At 38.5% G+C, this 19,984-nt stretch overlaps 1 protein-coding gene across 5 annotated transcripts in view; it reads left to right on the forward strand.

Annotated features, from left to right (window-relative positions):
- The window catches only part of LOC121313419 (catenin delta-2-like), a 350,408-nt gene that overhangs the window by 222,300 nt on the left and 108,124 nt on the right, over window positions 1-19,984 (forward strand). For all 5 annotated transcript variants that reach the window (XM_041245943.1, XM_041245938.1, XM_041245942.1 and 2 more), the window contains 2 exons: window positions 7,013-7,145; window positions 17,351-17,564. In XM_041245943.1, coding sequence (XP_041101877.1) covers window positions 7,013-7,145; window positions 17,351-17,564 — 347 coding nt within the window. The remainder of the gene's footprint in view (window positions 1-7,012; window positions 7,146-17,350; window positions 17,565-19,984) is intronic.

The following is a 19,984-nucleotide window of genomic DNA, read 5'->3' on the forward strand; positions in this document are numbered from 1 at the left end:
GAAGGCAGTTTTGCTATCACACAGAGTACTACAGTTTATGTGATCCTTCTCATATCCAGTCGTGATTATTCACACATGTTTTTCTCCCAATTTCTGGCCACAGGACATACTGTCCGTCGCCTCTGAGGAGGTGGGCCAACAGGAGCTGACCTTCCCATCTGCAGTCGGACGGCACATCCCCAGCGATAAAGTGCTCCCTATCAGCAGAGATCATACCGCTAATCAAGAGGGCCACTGCAACCTTGCAAGTACCCTGGCCTACAGGAGGGGAAACAAGGCAATCAATTTTTGATGACAAGGCTACCGCCACTCCAATATTCCCCCAGTTCACCTTGATTTTCTATATGAAATCCAGTCTTGCTGGGACCATCCGGCAACAGCTTCTGCTATTTCTCATATGATAGACGCCCTAGATAGGGTGCATGATGCGGGAAAGCTGGGCCTTACCCAATTTCCGCCAGTTGAGGCTTCCATTGCTGCCTTGGTACAGGCTCCTAATTCGGTGCTTCTATCCAAGGACATTGCCTGCGCTAACAAGCAGTGCTGGGTTTCTGAAGGGTTCGCTGCATGGCTAGGGAAGTATAAGAGCATCCTGGTAGAATACCAGTCGCATTTGCTGCGGTCCCTCTCGACTAACAATAGGCCCTCACCACAACTACTGGGTGACCTGCGCCTGATGAACAAAAACCTGCTCCATGTGTCCAAACTCAACGACAGACTCTATTCAGAAACCTGGCTGCTTTCCCAGGCACGGGTGCCTGAAGGGGACAAAGCACCGCTTCTGGACACCTCGGTCACTCCAGGGCATATGTTTAGTCCCGTGGTGTATGAGATGCTGCAGGGCTCTCAACACGCATGGGAATCTGCTAAGGAGCTGGTTTGTCTGCTTCCCAAGCGACCATCTCTGGCACGTAAATCAGCGGCAAACTCCTAGGGCCCATCAGCCCCAAAAACCAGCACAGCTGCCTGTGCCCACTGCCAGAGGTAATGCTCAGGACCGACCCATGTCTGCTCGCCGTGGAGGCCATAATAATTTTGCTGCCCTGCACAAAAACAGAAGCCACTGACCAAACAGCAGCCCTAGGAGTTTGCTGCCACAGGCCCAGGGCCCCTTCTCAAGGAGCCATCTGGACTACTGGCGTCAGTGCACCACAGACGTCTGGGTAATTACTACTGTTCAGACCAGCTGTTCGCTACAGTTCAAGCATGGTCCCCCTCCCTCTCGGAGCATGAATACAACATCAAGCACAGACCTACAAGACGCCATTGTCGTGTCTCAGGAGGTGGCAGCTCTGCTGCAAAAACGGACTATTCGCATGGTAGACCCCCATGGGATGGAGGAAGGGTTCTACTCCAGGTACTTCCTACAGCCAAAGATGGATGGTGGCCTCAGACAGATGCCACCTGTATCTGAGCCGAAGGAGGTTCAAGATGTTGACAATGCAACGGCTGTTGCAGTCAATCAGAGCACAGGAATTACTTGCAGTTCGTCTTTTAGGAAATCACGTACAAGTTCCATGTCTTGCCATTTGGCCTCTCTGAAGTTCAATGTGTCTTCTCGAAGTGCATGGAAGCTATTTTGACTCCATTGAGACTCAAAGGCATCAGCGTACTCAACTATCTGGATGAGGCCCACTCAGAACTTGTCACCAGCTACCTCCAACGGTTGGGCCTTACGATGACTCATGTGAAGAGCCAGCTCACACCTTCCCAGACAGCCTACTATGTCGAAATGCGTTTGGACTCTGGGTCCATGCTGGCCACTCTGTCGGACAGCAGACTGCAGAGAATATCTGCCTGTTTGAAGTTGTTTCAGCTCAACAGAGCGCTCACAGTAGAAGCATTCCAGAAACTTCTGGGCTCGATGGCAGCAGCTTCCAAGACCCTTCCATTGGGTTTCCTGCGCATGCATCCTCTGCAGACCTGGTTCAACCTCAGGGTCTTCCAGCTCACGTTAAACCGCAACTGCCTATTGACAGTGTCCCACCTCTGTGTAAGGGAACTCTCTTGGTGGAAACAGCTGGCTTATCAACGCCTAGGCGTAGCGCTGGGCAGTGTCATCAGAAGGGAGGTCCTCACCACAGACACGTCCAGTCTGAGCTGTGGCGCTGTGTGGAATGGCCAGGGTGTGCAAGGTGTGTTGAACCCCTGTTGGAAGGGTCTCCACATCAGTGTTTTAGAGCTGCAGGCAGTTTATCTGGCCTTGCAGAATTTTTTACACAAGGTTCAAGGGAGACATGTGCTTATGTGCACAGACTACACAACAGTGGTAGCCTATATCAACCACCACATCTGGGCGAGGTCCAGGCGACCCTCTGGTTCACCATACTAGGAGGCACGGAACCCGCTAGGAATGGTTGCCTTGGCACACCAGTGTTATATGTTACCAGTGATATCTCTTGTATGCCTTACCACCGCTTGTGATGCTCCCGCTTTGTCTGGAGAAAATCAGGCAGGACCGGATCAAGGTGCTCCTAGTAGCCCATGTTGGCCCAGGACAATCTGTTTTTCAACCCTGATGCAGCTCCTGAGTGGAGTTGTGGAGACTACTGATGCACTGCAGCCTGCTCAGCCAGGCACGGGGGACATGGCATTCTGACCTATCGAGACTGCAGCTCTGGGTCTGGGTCTGCAATTGAGCCACCTGGGACTTCACATGTTTATTGACACCCTGCAAAATGCCAGAGCAGTGTTCACACGTTACCAGTTTGAGTACAAGTGGAGCATCTTACACACATGGGGCTCTATGTATCATTGATTTTTCTATCATATCTTGACTTTTTGTTGGTTTTTGTGACTTCGTAGACCTACCCGCGATGGATTAGTCATTTTCACTCCCATAACTTAGTTTCATCCCTGCTGCAGTAGTTTAGTTCTGACTGTTCGTTTAGTATGCAAATGTACGACTCTCATTATAATATCAAAGTTTCACGCTTACCCTTGATGCATTAAAATAAAGCACCTTAAAATATAAAATAAACCAAAAAAAAAATAAATTACATAACAATGGCAATAAATAAATGTTGTTTTGGTTTCTGTTATATGTTAAGGTGCTTTATTAATGAAGGGAAGCACGGAAACAAATCATTTCAGAGTTCTTTAGTTAAACACAAACTAAAATCTTTTCTTATCAGTAGGGATCTACCTAATTTGCTATTTCGCGGGGGAAAAAAAGTCCTTAAAACAAATACTCCAAAGCCCAAAGCAGTCAATTTTCTTGTTTACTGTTCACATGACGACAAGTTTTTAATCAGCCTATCTGTGTCTGTACTGGCTTTTCTGTGATCTGTACTATACAGTAGGAGGTGGGACAAAGTCAGTGTTGAATTGTTATTTTGATTTAGGTTGCCAACAATCCCTATATGGTCGGTACAGTAACGATTTCCTAGCAAATGTCCTGTGTCCTGATGCATAGGAAGAAAGTGCTGATATTTACACACAGAAAAAAAAACAAACACATTTATTCTGCACGGTAGAGTTTAGTGAAAATCACACGCTTACAAAGGTAAGAACGCTTCATAATATCTATTTTTACTGTCGTGACGGTTGTGTCGTGTTGAGTTGGGGGGGGATATGTCTATTATTTCATAATGAGTGTTTTTTGCGTATGACTCCGTCAGTGTGTACGATGCGTATGTTGGCAGCAGCTGCTAACAAATGACAGCACCCCATTTTATTAAAGAAGCAAGTACCACTATTTTTACGCTTTTATAGTGCTTTGAAGTATTATCAACTTAGGTTTATTTCATGTTTAAAAAGGTCAGCAATGTCGACGAAATCTAAATTTTATTCCATAACCTACCCAGGAAAAATATGTAAATTATCTGTGATTTAAGTAGACTCCTACTTATCAGTAATTCATTATGTAGTACAGAGACAACTGAAATGTGCAGAAAAGTATTTAGCTCCGTAGCCTACTGTATGTACTGTACTTTTTTCCTTTACACAACTAAAATATACTTAGACTCAAACAAAGTTTTTCTGTAATATTCTTAAATTAACCAGTTTTGGGGATTATTCATTTGTTAAGTATGTTCATAGAATTATGTTTTCACTTATGAGTTCTAACGAATGCATTTGTACTGCGGGCTAACTGATTTTTAAATGTGTTTTTTTTTTTTTTTTTTTTATTATATATATATATATATATATATATATATATATATATATATATATAATATATATATTTTGTACTAACTTTTGTTACTTGATAACGTTAATTTAAAAATCGAATTGGTGCCTATTAATAATATGTTTTGTGTCTAATTTGAAGACATTAATATGTTTCAGTATTCATTAAATCAAGTTGTTAATCAAATTGATAAATTAGTTATTTATTTCCATGTTTCATTTCTTAATGTCTTTTGGCCCTGCAAAGTGTTAAATAATATTTCCTGAATTTTAATTTTTAAATTTTTTCCCATTTCACTAACAGGTCATTTTTGTCTTTGTAGAAATTAGTTTTTCTTTTTGGCCGGTGCCATAGTCGCATCAAGAGTCTGCTGAAGCCACAGCTTGATCCTGTTATATTTGCCTACTACTTCTTTCTGTTCACTATACCACAAATTTATCTTTTCCAGAAGTTCTAAATCTTGGCATTGCAAATCTTATTTCTAATGATATGCAAATTCTGCTTTCCATCCGCCTCCTTTCCAGTCTGATAGGGAGCAACAGCTCCATACGCTCTGCCCAGTTCGGGCCCTGGCGTATTACAGAAATGTAACGATTAACCTTTAAGATTTTTGCGTCCATTATGACATTGAGATCTGTGACTGCAGTGTTTTTGATCCTTTCGGGGCGCAGTCACGACTGTGTCACAGGCTCAAAGAGCAGCTTTGGTATAAAATATTCAGGATTCTGGTCTTTAGGTGGTAAATACCCATTTGGTAATGGTTACATTTCTAGAAAAAGTAATTATTGAAACCCCATCTCTCAGAGTCCTGTCCTAAGTTTTTTGCACTGACCTTGTTTAAATATCTTATAAGATCATATAATTTTTCTTCCTATTTCTCCATCTATTTTTTCCATTTATCTACACATCCTACCCAACAACTTCCAAGTGAAAAAAAATATTCTAGAAATTTGTAGAAAATTAATTAAAAATAAAAACTGAAATAGCTTGGTTGGTTAAGTGTCCACCCCCTTGTAATAGCAATCCTAAATTAGCTCAGGTGTAACCAATCACCTGTAAAATCACACACCAAGTGGCCTCCACCTGTGTTAAACTGTAGTGATTTCAGGATAAATTCAGCCTGTAGATTCCCTCTGCTGGGTAGTGCATTTCAAAGCAAAGACTCAACCATGAGCACCAAGGTGCTTTCAAAAGCACTCCAGGACAAAGTTGTTGAAAGGCACAGATCAGGGTATGGGTATAAAAAATAAAATATCAAAGTCCTTGAATATCCTTTGGAGCACGGTCAAGAAGATTATTAAGAAGTGGAAGGTGTATGGCACCACCAAGACCCTGCCTAGGTCAGGCCTTCCCTCCAAACTGGATGACCGAGCAAGAAGGAGACTGATCAGGGAGGCTACCAAGAGACCAATGAAGTCTCTGTTGTGTTAGTATTGGTTATGCGATCAAAACAACCAGCAAAATCAGTAGGGGCGGGGGTTTCAATAGTTCATTATTTTTATTGATTCTTACGTTGTGTAACGGCCAGGCAGGTCTATAAATTTGTAGAGACTAGCAAGCAATATGTTGAGATCATATGGAGAAGAGGAAAGGAAACCCTTATTTCAAAAAGGCATTAACACTTTAATAATGATCATAATGCCGCATTCACTATTGTGCAAAATAATCCTTAACGACAGTGATGACGGGGCAAGTGCACACACGGTGTCTGCCACAGATACTAGTCATCAATGGGGATTGTTTGGTATGTGTTGTAGCATACAATATTCAAAACTTCCCCTCACTAAAGAGACAGGTGCAGTATTGAGAGCAAATTAGGTGGAGAGAAGGCAGTGAAAAACCACATGCCTTGAAAATGTACAATTTTATGGTAGTGACACCTGTACTGTTTTCCTGCAATGGTGACTTGTCTGATTATTTCCATTTGGCAGATCGAGTGAAGCACTGTACACATCAATTTTGGTATAACTGAGTTGTGGCCATCAGCAAACACAATAGCTTTCTGTGTACCTGTCAATTAAAGATGTTGTGGATTCCAGTTGCCCACGTTTTTAAAGCTGACCGAGTCCCTGACAGAATCTTTGAACATTTTAGTTCATGAAACAGTCTTGCATCCCTCAAGCTATCTGATAAAAATAGTATCTTTTTAAGTATGTTTAATACTGAACAAATATTAGAGAGCAGGCTTCCTTGTTAAATATGAACTGTAGTGTGAGTCATACAGAAGTATTCTTTTAAAACAGGTATATACGATCGCCCACTTTATAGATGCTGTAATTTTGAATTATGGGGTGTTTTTGTTTTTAGTTTTGAGCCAAAATTATTAGTATGTCTTGTCTGTATACTAAATCTATAATTTCTGAAAAGGGAAATATTATTTATTAATAAGGTATTTGAGCAACTAGAAGTTGCACTCAATATTTTAACTGTTTGTATTACAGATATCGGCTCTGCCCCAAACAAGTGAATGTTCATAGATTTAGGTTGTTTACATTTCTGCTTAGTTGTGCAGTAACTTACTGAATCACAGTCTAGTTGTGTTCAAAGGCAAACCACCAGAGCCCTCTCAAATAATTTATAGTGGGGCATTGATTCTTATTATATTCATAAACATTTGTCTTGTATTTATTTAGCAAATGCATTTTAAAATACCATACATATCAGGAATGACCCAATGAACATTACTAAATTAATATTGCTGTAGTTATTCTTAATTTGAAATAATGCATGATAAATTGACAAAATATTTTACTATTATTGCAATTTGATTGCATTTTATTTACACACTATGGTGACTGTCATATTTTCTAATTGCTGCTATAAGTGTTGTGTATGTTTGAATACATTATTAATAACAAGGCTGTTATTCTCTTTCTATAGGGAGTTTGGATGGCGAGACCCAGAGCTTCCTGAAGTTATCCAGATGCTGCAGCACCAGTTTCCGTCAGTGCAGTCTAACGCTGCAGCCTACTTACAGCATCTCTGCTTCGGAGACAACAAAATTAAATCAGAGGTATTCTTCTTCTTCTTTATCTTCATCTTTTTCATCTTCTTCTTTCTCTTCATATTCCTCTGCCTTCGTTGCCTTCTTTTTCTTCTTTGTAAAGACAAAAATGACAGCTAAACACCACACCTAGTCTCTGTAATTTGCCTTGGATAAAGGCGTCTGCTAAATAAACAAATAATAATGTCAATTATAAAATGAAAGCTGTCTGGTGGATTCTGTGTATCAGTTTGATCTTCCATATCCCTTTGATCATTGTGCCTACATTAAAAAATACATGTTGATTGTCGACGTAACTGTTAAAAAACAAGTAGATGTGTGCTATCTGACATTGGATTGCACCTCTAGATGTACAACTTCCACGAAGGCCAGGCAATATCAAAGACATTGATTAAACAGATTATTTAGTCTGTTTTTAGAGGGCCTGTCACAGGGTTTTTTTTATTTTTTATTCTTATTATTCCTTGTCTTTTATATGCTTGTTGACTTTGCAGTATGTTTTTTTGCCATGTTTCATTTTTCGCTTTTCGCTTCAGCTTCAGGGACTTTGCTTTTGCTTTCTCTCACTCAGTTTGTGTGATGTGCAACCCAGAATTCATAGTGTATTTTTTCCAGCCTGAACCCCCATTAACTAATAATCTGCACATCCAATGCATCATAGAACTCCTTGTTAGCAGGACATGCATGTGAAAGATTCAGAATTCTGAACAGCTGCACACCCCTAGTGGTCATTTCTCAACCACACTTAATAGGATTTTAAAAAGGTATGAAATAAAATATTATGGAAATCTACATGATATAAAATATCCTTTGGAGTTTAAAATTGGAGATGTGGAATTTTGTTAATGCAGTGTTTGGGGGTGTGACCTCCGGTGGCAGGAAGTTTGGAAGATTTAATAACACCATAGGACAGCAAAATAACGCAGGCCACAGTCACACTGCATTCAGTCTAACTCCTAGACTAACATCTATGTTGTTGGAATCACTGAAGCACCACAAAGCACAACAAAGAAAGTAAGCTTCCTAATTGTTCTATATCCCTTCTAAAACAACCACGGAAATTGATGGTAGTTTTCATGACCCATGATGTCCTGACTGAAAGGGCAGATAAAGGGAGAAATGAAGAGAGGTGTGCATTTCAAGGATATTTTCAGTAAATCAACTAACTGCTTATTAATCCTAGACAAGGGGGCAAGCATTCTGTATCTATTAGGATGTAATGTACTAATAACTGTTGTTTTTTGAAGTGCAAAAGTGATCGAATCCCAATGTTTATTCACTGACATAGTTCTGTAGCCTCTTGGGAACAAAGTAAAATTGCTGGTTTGTCGTATATTGATTCCTGCAGTGCAGACTCAAAATTGTGCTTGTTAGGTGACTGTACCATTTAAATATTCTTCAATGAAGTCTGCACATTAAAATTGATTTTACAGAAAATCTAAATAATTTATATGCATGGGACCAATATGCTGTGAACTACCAATCAACCAACTAACCAAAAAAAAAAGAAAAAGACGGATGCAACATGATGCTGTTTATTTGCAATACCATAAGAAACTAAAACGGTACATTTAAAGCAGTTTGCAAAAAAAAAAGAAATAAATTAAAAACATCTAGAATGGTTTAACTGTTAAACATTCATTTGTTTAAATAAATTCAATGTACCTTTAGTAGTAAAGCTATACCGTCAGGATACAGGGCCCTATTTACTCCAGCATTTGAACCAATCTATATATTTTAAGTTCTCTTCAGCACTATGAATGTGTTAGGGTTATTCTCCATTCTACCTTTAAAAATGTCTGCACAAGACAAGCCCCAATGGCTAATACGACGATAAAACAGCTGTGTCTAAATTACCTTGTGTTTTTAAAAATTTCCTACCATTATGATGGATTTTTTAAATTTTTTTTTTGGTCACTTGTTAAAATCTCCTTCAGAAAATTGGATACGAAACCAAATGATTCAATTTAGTGATAGTGCCTGTCGAGGAAGGCTCTACCGTGGGGTCTCCAACACCGGTCTTCAATCAAGCTCTCAGTTAATTTAACCAATTATTGGCTTAATTAGTCAAGATTAACATGTGTTACAGATCTTTAACCATTGATGATGTAAAGACACCTATAAAACCAGCGAGGGCGCTAACAAAAGTCAAGGTCAACTACCACACTAACTGTGGTTAACAGCAGAGAGTTTATAATGGAGTCTCCTCTGAGGAAAAAACCTCTGGGATCCTCTCAGCAGCCAGAATTGCTGTTAATATAGGGCTGCATCCCTTGCTTCCTCTAAGGAACCTCTGCTGATTAGTTTGCCACAGATGTAAGTGCCACATTTAATAGTATAACCCTCCTAGCTATAATGCCACATTAGCATAACAATGTGTAGTCCTGAAAAAAAACAACAGTATTGACAAGAATTTTTGGCACCTGGGACCAATAATTGTTTCCCTAAGAAAGGCTTAATGGTTTGTCAGGCAGGGAAAATTAACTGTGAAAATAAATCTGACTGTTTCTCAACAAAAATAAGACGATGAGGTACCAACAGTCAGCCATTAAGCCTTGTCCCTGCGGTAACAGCTGTAATGAATAAGCAACCAGTAAAGTTACATTATTAATCCTGGAGTTTATAGAATACATCAATGTATACAGGCTCCACTCCTAAGATGCACAGCAGCATGGCAGTTTTATGTATTGAGTAAATTAAGGTGGAAAACAGTGAAGCTGTTTTGATTTATTTTATATAAAATAATACAAATGAGGTTATTATTGCTGCCTAATCTCAGTACTTAATATGAAGGCATTATTTACTTGAGTACAATGCATATATAAACAATGCATATATATATATATATATATATATATATCTTATCTAATAAATTACAATAAGTATCTATATATATATATATATATATATATATATATATATATATATATATATATATATATATATATATCAATGGTACAATTACAGTACAGACTTAGGAAATGTTTCAAATTATGCCTAATTGAGATTTAAAATATATTGTACATACAGAGTGATTCATAATTTGCATTGTGGAAGCCTAAAGTTTCTCTGTAGCCACAGCAGAAGGACACCGGTTAAAAATGTCAAAGCTTACACTGCAGAGCGCGCTGAGATGATTTTGCTGTGTCGCGAAACTGGATGTGTCAGTGCTGCAACAGCTGTGGTTTTTACCAGCAAGCACCCTGACAGATAGAAATTCCTTAACCCAATTAGTGGAACATTTCCTTCAGCCCAGAAGCATAGCAGATCAAAAGAAAATTAGAAGTCCGAAATCAGCCACCGCTGATGAAGTCACAACTGTCGTCCTGGGACCCGCAGTTATGAGCCTGAGACGAGAAAAATGGCACAGGCTACTGGTACTAGCCAGTAATCTGCATGAAGGATTCTTCATTTTAGTAATTTTCATCTAGATTTACCTCTGTGCAACAGCTATCAGTACCGCATGCCAAAAGAGATTCTGTGAATGGGTAAAAGAACAGACTGCCATTGTCACAGATCATCTTCTAAGATGAGGCAGTTTTTCACCTGAACAGGGCCATGAACTCTCAGAACATGCGTTACAGGGCTCATGACAATGCTCCTGTGCACCATTCCTTACATGTGCAATCCTGGTTAGACAACGAATTGCCAAAACGATGGCTAGGTAGACAAGGCCCCATTGCATGGGCTCCAATATTTACCAGGCCTTACACCCATAGACTATATACTGGAACAAATATGGTCAGCAGAAATCATTGGCTTTACATGTTTGTGTTACAAAGTGATAACAATGGGAAACATTTAGAATTGTTTAGTTTCTCTTTTTGTCGTTATACTTTCATTTCCAAATTTGTAAACTCCAATTCGGTGGCATTTGATAGGATTTTGTTTCGTGTGTTTGTTATTTTACCCTTTGTATTACTTTTTCTTCAGTTTCATGTTTGTGAAATATATTCTTCAGCTGGATGCCTTACTTGGTTCCTTTATACTGCCCTGTGCCTTTAAATCTCCTTTCAAAGCAGTGCCTTTGATGGCCCCAGAACCAAATGATTTCCGTTTTCTTTTACACCAGAATGGAGATCAGGTCCAAAATTGCAAGATTTGTTTTCTCTTTTAAAACAAATGCAGATATTGTGTCATGTGCCCTCAGTTTCAGAGGCATATGTTTTAATTTCAACAAGAAAATTATATCAAGTAAAGCAATTGAAGAAATCCATTACCCCAGAAAACAGTTAAACATGGCACTGGAAGAAATTAATCAATCAGTTTTATTTGTATATAGTGCCTTTCTTGTTAAACATCTCAGAGCGTGCTATACATAGCAAATAGAAAGGATAGTTTACGCACTCACAGAGCTGATGTAAAATGCATCGCTTATCTTGCACCTCAGATCATGCAGAACATTCATATGACATTTGGGTATTTCAGTAATAGAAGACATTTATTTGTTTTATATGTGACCTTTAAAACATCTTATTGGATATTTAAAAAAGTAAATAGTAAATACAGTAGTTTAACCTGTTAATTGCTGCAATACCATTTTGATTGTATTCCACCTTTATTTATATTTCATGAAAATACAAGGTTTGGTCAAAAAAGGTGAAAAGTCTTCTACATGTAAGACATACTTTTGTGTAAAATGGGCAGCCCCTCACATTAATTATTCATTTTTTACACATACTTCAAAAATCTAGGGTGATCAGGATGACCATTCTGCAGAGTAAAAAGTCTCCTTTCATTGGAACTTAATGGTATAATGTTAAATCAATGTCCTATTGTAAGTGCATGTAATGCACAGTTCACAGTCTACCTCAGTAAAGTGCTTTGTGATTTTGTGGTCCACTATGAAAGGTGCTATATAAAAATAAAGATAACAACCTCATCTACATCATGTTGACACTGTTTATCATGACTACCAGTCTGGATCTGTACTTTTCTTTCACACATAACCTTCCTGACTGGAGTTGCTACTGTATACCTTTTAACCCTCCTATTAGAATGTTCAGAATTTAGGTACATCTGTTATATTTTGGGTCATATTGATCCGATGCAATTTCAGACTAATTTAAACAGCCTTAAATTGATTAAATGTTTTTATTTGCAAAGGTGTTACTCTTTTATGCTCTTTTAGTCCAGGAGCTGTGATAAAACTTATTTGACTGCCAACCTGAGAGCTCTTCATTTTGGAATGTCTTTACCAGTGAGATACTGTTGCAATACTGACTGAGAAAATTAGGCTCTGCCTTGTAGATATATAGTTTTTTTGTTTATAAATATCTCCAGACAGGTGCAGCCATTTTCAGAAATAATAATACAAATATAATAATAAACTAACAAATTAAAGAAGTTTGTTTTTTTTTCCTGCACACAAATCACACAGATAAATGCCACAGGTCACAGTGACCCAAAACATTTTATTTGTATACATGACCTGTTCTAAAAAAAATAAACAACTCAAAGGTTCTGTTTTCTGTGTATAAGTTCATGACCCCCATTTAGGAAAAGTCATAAAATATTATACAGCATATGAAAGGAAAAATAGCATTTAAGCCAAATGGAAACTAGAGTCGGGTCAAATAGACCCAAAACCTAATAGAAGGGTTAAAGAGATATCTTCATTTATTTTTAAATCTGCTGTTTATTATTGACACCGGGGACTATTATAATAATCCACAAATAGTGACATATCTCAGTAGCACCGCCTTAAAATGTATAAACCAACAATAATTTATAAACCCAATTTCACTGTATTTTTATGGTTTTCACTTAATATGTGTGTCTAAAAATTGTACCTGGGGGAAACATCCACTTGGATTATTCAAGAGTTAAAGAGCATCAGTATTAACATTAGGTATGTTTTGATCCCAGTTTGAGTTTGGGGCAGAACAAATGCATACATATAACATCACTGTTTTACATAATGTGATATAATTAAGGTGTGTAGTAGTATAGTAGACTGAGTGGTACAGTGTCAGAGGCCAAATTGGATGCCTTTCTGTAAGATGGTAAAAAGGTTATAAGTATGCAATCAGCTTAAGCCTAAAAGAGGGTCAGTTGCAGGGGAATGGAAACACATTTTGTACATAAAAAAATTGCAACTTACTGTACCCATCCTAATTAGGGGAAGAAGTGGAGAGCAATGTTATTGATTGTTTCTGTCGCAATCTGTGGAATTGCACATCTGCCAAGCTGGCACTGAATCTGAGATGGTAAATAGTCGCTGTAGGTTCCCAGCATTTAATCACAAATCCGTCAAACAAAATTGAACCATTTAAACTGTAACAGCTGTAGAATGTTTTCAATACAACAGTGTGTATCTGGTTAGCTGTGACAATGAAATAAAAATATAAATGTCTGTCAATGATCTGAAAATGACACAGGGAGTAAAAAGAAAATAACTGAAAGTCGCTTTTTTTGTTTGGGGTGGCTTTCCCAAGTGGATTTTTATTTTATTTTTTATATTTGAAGCAACAATCAGTATTATACTACACAATTATTATTGTTTTTTCCAGCTCTTAGATATCTTAGATATACTGTAGAATGCACTATTAGTGTGCACAACATAGCATACTTCAAGGGTGTTTTGAGAGGAACGTTAGTTCCTTGTGCCAAGTTATCAGCGAGAACTGCCAGACTCTAGGGTAGTTTATGTATTTTCAGGGTATTGGCGCAGCAAAAATAAACGAGCTAAAAGCACCATTTCACTTTTAATTTGTAGTTGCCAACATACTGAGGTGAAATGTAGAAAAAAAAGTCAATACCTGTCATACAGTAAGAGAAATACATCACCTAAATAAGGTAAAACAATGCCCTTTTTCTTGTTTTTAATGCAGTTTTTTTGCAACCCCAGGCACTTTTATCCACGCATATGTATATTACAGAACATCCAAGTTTATTGACAATTAACTTGTTTTGTCATTTTGGAAATATACTAGGGAACGCACTTATTGTGACGTCTATATCATTTATATTATATGACTTATTTCTGTTTTAAAATGGAACATTTACCTGAAAAAAAAAAAAAAATATATATATATATATATATATATATATATATATATATATATATATATATATATATATATATATATATATATATATAAATATAAAAGCATTCTTGGGATTTGATGAAACTATAACCTTCAGTTTGCAAGCATGTTGCATTATACTGTTTTTCGAGTCATCTCATCATTCTGAGATTCTGATCTTGATCTCTGAATGGTGACACTGTTAAGGGGAAAAATACAAAACTGAAAGATCATAATTGGATAAGTCCACACCCCCTGAGAGAATACTTGGTGGAAGCACCTTTGGCAGCAATTACAGCTGCCAGTCTTTTGGGATAGGTCTCTGCCAACTTTGCACAACTAGATTTGGCAATATTTGACCATTCTTCTTTACAAAACTGTTCAAGCTCTGTCAACTTCCTTGGGGAGCGTTGATGGACAGCAAGTCATGCCACATATTTTCAATTGGATTTAGGTTGGGGCTCTGAATGGGCCACTCAAGGACATTTACCTTTTTGTTCCTTAGTCACTCCAGTGTAGCTTTGGCTGTGTGGTTAGGGTTGTTGTCATGCTGAATGGTGAACTTCCATCCCAGTTTCAGCTTTCTTGCAGAGGGCAGCAGGTTTTCCTCAAGGACTTCTCTGCACTTTACTCCATTAATTTTCCCTTCTATCCTGACAAGTGCCCCAGTCCCTGCCAATGAGAAACATCCCCATAACATGATGCTGCCACCACCATGCTTCACAGTAGGGATGGTGTTCTTTGGGTGATGTGCTGTGTTGGGGTTGCGCCAAACATAAAACTTTGCATTTAGGCCAGAAAGTTCTATTTTAGTTTCGTCAGACCACAAAACCTTTTGCCACATGGCTATAGAATCTCCTGAGTGATCTGTGCCTTTCAACAACTTTGTCCTGGAGTTCTTTTGAAAGTGCCTTGGTGCTCATGGTTGAGTCTTTGCTTTGAAATTCACTACCCAGTAGAGGGAACCTACAGGAACTGTTGAATTTATCCTGAAATTGTGACGCCCTACAATTTAACACCGATGTAAGCCACTTAACTTGGTGTGTGATTTTGAAGGTAATAGGTTACACCTGAGCTAATTTAGGATTGCTATTACAAAGAGTGTGGACACTTATCCAACCAAGCTATTTCAGTTTGTATTTTTATTTAATTTTCTACAAAATTCTAGAATATTTTTTCACTTGGAAGTTGTGGGGTAGGAGATGTAGATAAATGGGGGGGGGGGTGTAGTAAGAGAGAGAAGTATATATTTTAATACATTTTAATTTCAGGCTATAAGGTAACAAAAGGTGAACATTTGAGAGAGAATGAGAGAGAGAGAGAGAGAGAGAGAGAGAGAGAGAGAGACTTTGACTTTTAAGATCCTTTATTTAAATATTCCAAATAAAATCCATTAAAATTCAAATAAAGGTAAAACACAACAAAAGTTAAGATTCCTACTGCCTCAGCAAAATTTAAGAAATCCTAAAATACATCGTGTTCTCCTTAAAAACACATTTTAAACAAAATAAAAGGATCATTAAAAAATCAATATTAAAACAGTGTTTTTTTCTTTGTTGAAAACAGATAAAAGCCAAAATAAAACACTGTAAAACAAAAATTAAATAAAATTAGAACAAAAACTGGAGCTCCCCCTCCTCACTCACAGCACACAAGGCGTCTCCCACACACCACCTCTCCTGAAAGTCCTCCAGGTTACTGACCAGTTTAAAATACTCGAACTCTACTCTGATCTGGCTGACCACGAGCACCCTGAACTGAACCACTAAACTGGTCAGTCCAGAACCAGAGAGTTGATTTTTCCTTGTCTTTAAAATAGCCAATTTTGCCTGTCCAATTAAAAAATTAATAAGAACACACCTGTTTTTCATTTTAAAACTGTATAGAACCCCAAAAATAAAAAAGCTCCTTACTAAAAACGACCCCTAAATTATTCAGGATTCCCTGCAGTAAATTAAAAAGTGGCCGCAGCCTCTCACACTCACTGTAGGCATGAAAGAGAGTTTCCTCTGCTGAGCAAAAAGCGCACTGCTCACTGATGCTGGAGTCCACTCTATGGAGAAACCTGCCTGTGGACACAATGCAGTGTAGAATCTTCCACTGCAGGTCCCCCACTCTCTTGGTGAGAGGCGGCTTGTACAGCAGCCTCCACACCGGCCTGTGCCCCTCCTCTACAGCCAAGTAAGCTCGCCACTTAGAGTCTACCAGACCCCTTAGCCTACTATACTCTGTGGCTTTAACACACAATTTGTATATATGTTTTCCACTCATTGTGTGAAAGATAATTTCCTCCACATTCTGCAATTTAAGCAAAGTCCCTCCATTCTCTCCACCCCCCTCACCTTCCTCACCTACTGCTGGTGACACGATCATCCCTGGAAATAAGGAAAGCTGTCTCTGCTCTGTGTCTCTGGACAACTCCTCCCTCAGGACTGCCTTCAGCCACGGGGAGAGGCAGCCCCTCAACTCACCCATCAGTCTTTCTGCAAGCCTCTCTGAGTGCCAGCCTAGCTGTGCAGTTAGCTGGGAGGCAGTTAGCCAGCAGGAGAGCTCAAGGTTTAATAGGTGGACCATCCTGGTTACACCTGCTTTTAAAAAACTGGCACAGAGCGTCATCGACTGGAGGAACTTAACTGGAAAGAGTGGATTAAAAAATAGGGGCTCCTCAAACAGGTCCTGCCCTGTCAAGGACTCCACATCCCTTTCCACCTTCATCAGCTGCCAGGCTTTTAAAATACTTTGATAAAAAGGAGGAATTCCTGCTTTACTAAAACTGGTGTTCTCAATTAAAAACAGGTGTTTATCCATCAAGTAAAGAAATAATTCATATCTAAAACAAAAACACATTGGAAATGTGAAAAAATGGCTAGTTATCAAAAATGCCAACTTTCAAGAAACCATTGGGCAACCTGGTCCAACACAAAGCAAATAGGCACAACTATAAAAGCGGTGGGGGCCAAGGTTGCCCCAGTTGTTTCAACTAACTCAGCTTGTGCTTTTCTGGCACAATAAGAGTAGATCTAACTTGCATCAAAAACAAAAGACAACAAAATTTGATATCTCCTCTTAAATGGCAGGGCACTTTTGATAACTTGGTGTTTTTTCACATTTCCAATATGTTTTTGTTTCAGATATGTCGCACATTGAGGAGGTTTTTTATCAACACTTTTGCCATGTGTTTTGTAGATAAGGAGACAAGGTGGGATCCAGCTTCTGGTGGATCTCCTCGATCATCGAATGTCAGAGGTGCACAGAAGTGCTTGTGGAGCGTTGAGAAATCTGGTGTACGGAAAGGCAAATGATGACAACAAGATTGCTCTGAAAAACTGTGGGGGGATTTCTGCACTGGTCCGGCTGCTGCGCAAGACCTCGGACCTGGAGATAAGAGAGTTGGTCACAGGTAAGCTCCCTTCACTGGTCAAATAAGAAGTGAATTTTGACCAATTGGTTTGATAGAAAAATGTCTGTTTTTTGTTTTTTACTCTGGTGCCTTTCAGTATGTTAATATGTTGAGTGGTTATGTAGAGGCATGTTAGGGTTGTATGTGTTATCACACTCCTTTTGTATCAGCAGAATCATATTGAGCATACTCAACATGAAGCTGCAGCTGTATCGTTGGGAATCAGACTTCCATCAATGTAAAGATGCAGGGACAGACACTTGTATTTCTGCATTATCAGACTCCTCTCCACACATTTGTGTGCCTTTCCACTGAAAATTGTGTGTTTAAATAAGTGGGACTCGCTTTTGCAAAGCATTTTCTTGCTGAGCTATCTGGACATTTTCAGGAACCAATCAGAGTGTGTGTGTCTCAATTGGCGCATTCAGCCCTTTCACCACACTGCCTTGAGCCAATTTTATTGTTCACATTCCGCTTGGTTATGACATTACTTCCACCTGACTTTGCATCAGCATGGCCTGGCATTACACTGTTAACTGGATTATCCCAGAATTGACACACATTTGGATTTTGCTTTGAAACTGGTTACGTCAAAGTACTCAATTTTATTAATGTTACTAATCACAATGCCACATATCACAATCAATGCAGGTTAAAATGAATGCAGATTGAGTGACAATACAAATAGTAAACTATTAAGAATCAGGTAGAAATTAGCAATATTCAGTACAATTTTGCAGTGCACACATGTATTTATTCACTGTAATTGACAATGTAACCCTGTTTATCACTCTTTATTAGCTCAATTTGGTTTGAGTAGTTTCAATATAACCCTTGCCATTTTTTTTTTTTTTTTTTTTTTTTTAAGATAATCATCAAAAATCCTATTCCTCAGAAACACAGCTATTGTATGTTTATTGGTGTGTACTAGAGCCAGCGCTTTAGATAAGGTTTTGGGTCTGGGAGTAACTTACCTTCTAATTATGACAGTGAGGACCAGATTCATAAAAGGATTGTATAAGGACGGTAAAACGGGCGCTGAGGGTTCTGAATTCTTGGATGGGATTTATAAAACACACACAATGGCATAAACACGCAATTAATACGTGATTTGCAGGTCAATGTTTCTGTGGGCTTTAGCCCTTGATGCATATATAATTCTGTATATGCAAATGTAATTCTAGGGGGGTTCTGAATGAAATCGCTAAAATTGGGAGGGGATTTTGCAAATGCGGTCTATTAAATATTCTGTCTAATTTATTAAAGCTGCCGGTAATTGAGGGCCTCGTATTTGCGTGGCTATTTTAAGAACTCTGAAAAGCAGTCGTTAATTTGCCGCAGTCAGACAGTAGGCCAAGACAAGGTGATGTGGGAGACTTGTCTGCAGCAAGAAGGAGAGATCATTTTCAAGGACTGTCACGAAGACGGCTGTAGTGGGTGACGTCTGACCAGAACCATTAGCCAACAAATAAACAACAAAGAGGTGGAGTTTGGTGAAGCTGAGCGATTGTTTTCGCTCAGCATTTAATAATGAAACCGACAGAAAATAAAAGGTTGTAAGTCAAGCAAAACACAGGACATGCACTTTCGCCAAAATAGAGACAAACAAAACGAACTACACAGGCAAACACGGTGAGCTGATATTTTAGCTAACTGTTCTTATTATTGTTACCTCCATCTCCAATCCCGTTCTCCACTCACCGAACACACAACCCTGAGTGAGTGAAAACATGGTGCTTTTATGCAGCTGTTCCGAGACTCGATTGCTAATCAATCATTCAATTGGTGTGTCGGTACAGCTGCACATGAATTAATAAAGTGCAATTCCCTGTGCTCACATATATTATTACGTTTTACCTGCATGTGAAGTGTTGTGCAATCCTTGTGCCTAAATGAAAACATTTTAAACAACTCGTGTTCCACAGACCCATTTATATCCCGTGTACCAATGACTATACACCAACATTAACACGCAACACGCAATATACAACACTGAAATACACACAGGGGTGGGGCAACATTGCCACAAGGACAAAGAAACATATCTTAATATTCTACAAAGAGCTCATTTTTTAACCCTTCTGATCAAGTCAGTTTATAAATTACGGTTTATAATACCAGTACCGTGTTGTTTTTCAAACTCCAATTTTCAGTACACATTTGATAGCTTGCATGACAAAGCAGAAAGTCTGCAAATAGAGAATATAGAATCCATGTAAAAAAAAAGGTTCTTAGAAGCACCTTAAAAGGTCGAAAGCCTTTACTTCTAGAGTCTAGGCATTATTAAAAGAATGGTGGAGGAGATTAAGAAAACATGGAACGATATTCCGAGAAGCACTAAAGAAAAACTCTCATATACATGTAATACAATGAGGGCTCATCCTTCACCGTTATTTTATTAATGCCTACAGAATTTAGTT

The sequence above is a fragment of the Polyodon spathula genome, chromosome 3, assembly GCF_017654505.1.
Source record: "Polyodon spathula isolate WHYD16114869_AA chromosome 3, ASM1765450v1, whole genome shotgun sequence".
Lineage (NCBI taxonomy): Eukaryota > Metazoa > Chordata > Actinopteri > Acipenseriformes > Polyodontidae > Polyodon > Polyodon spathula.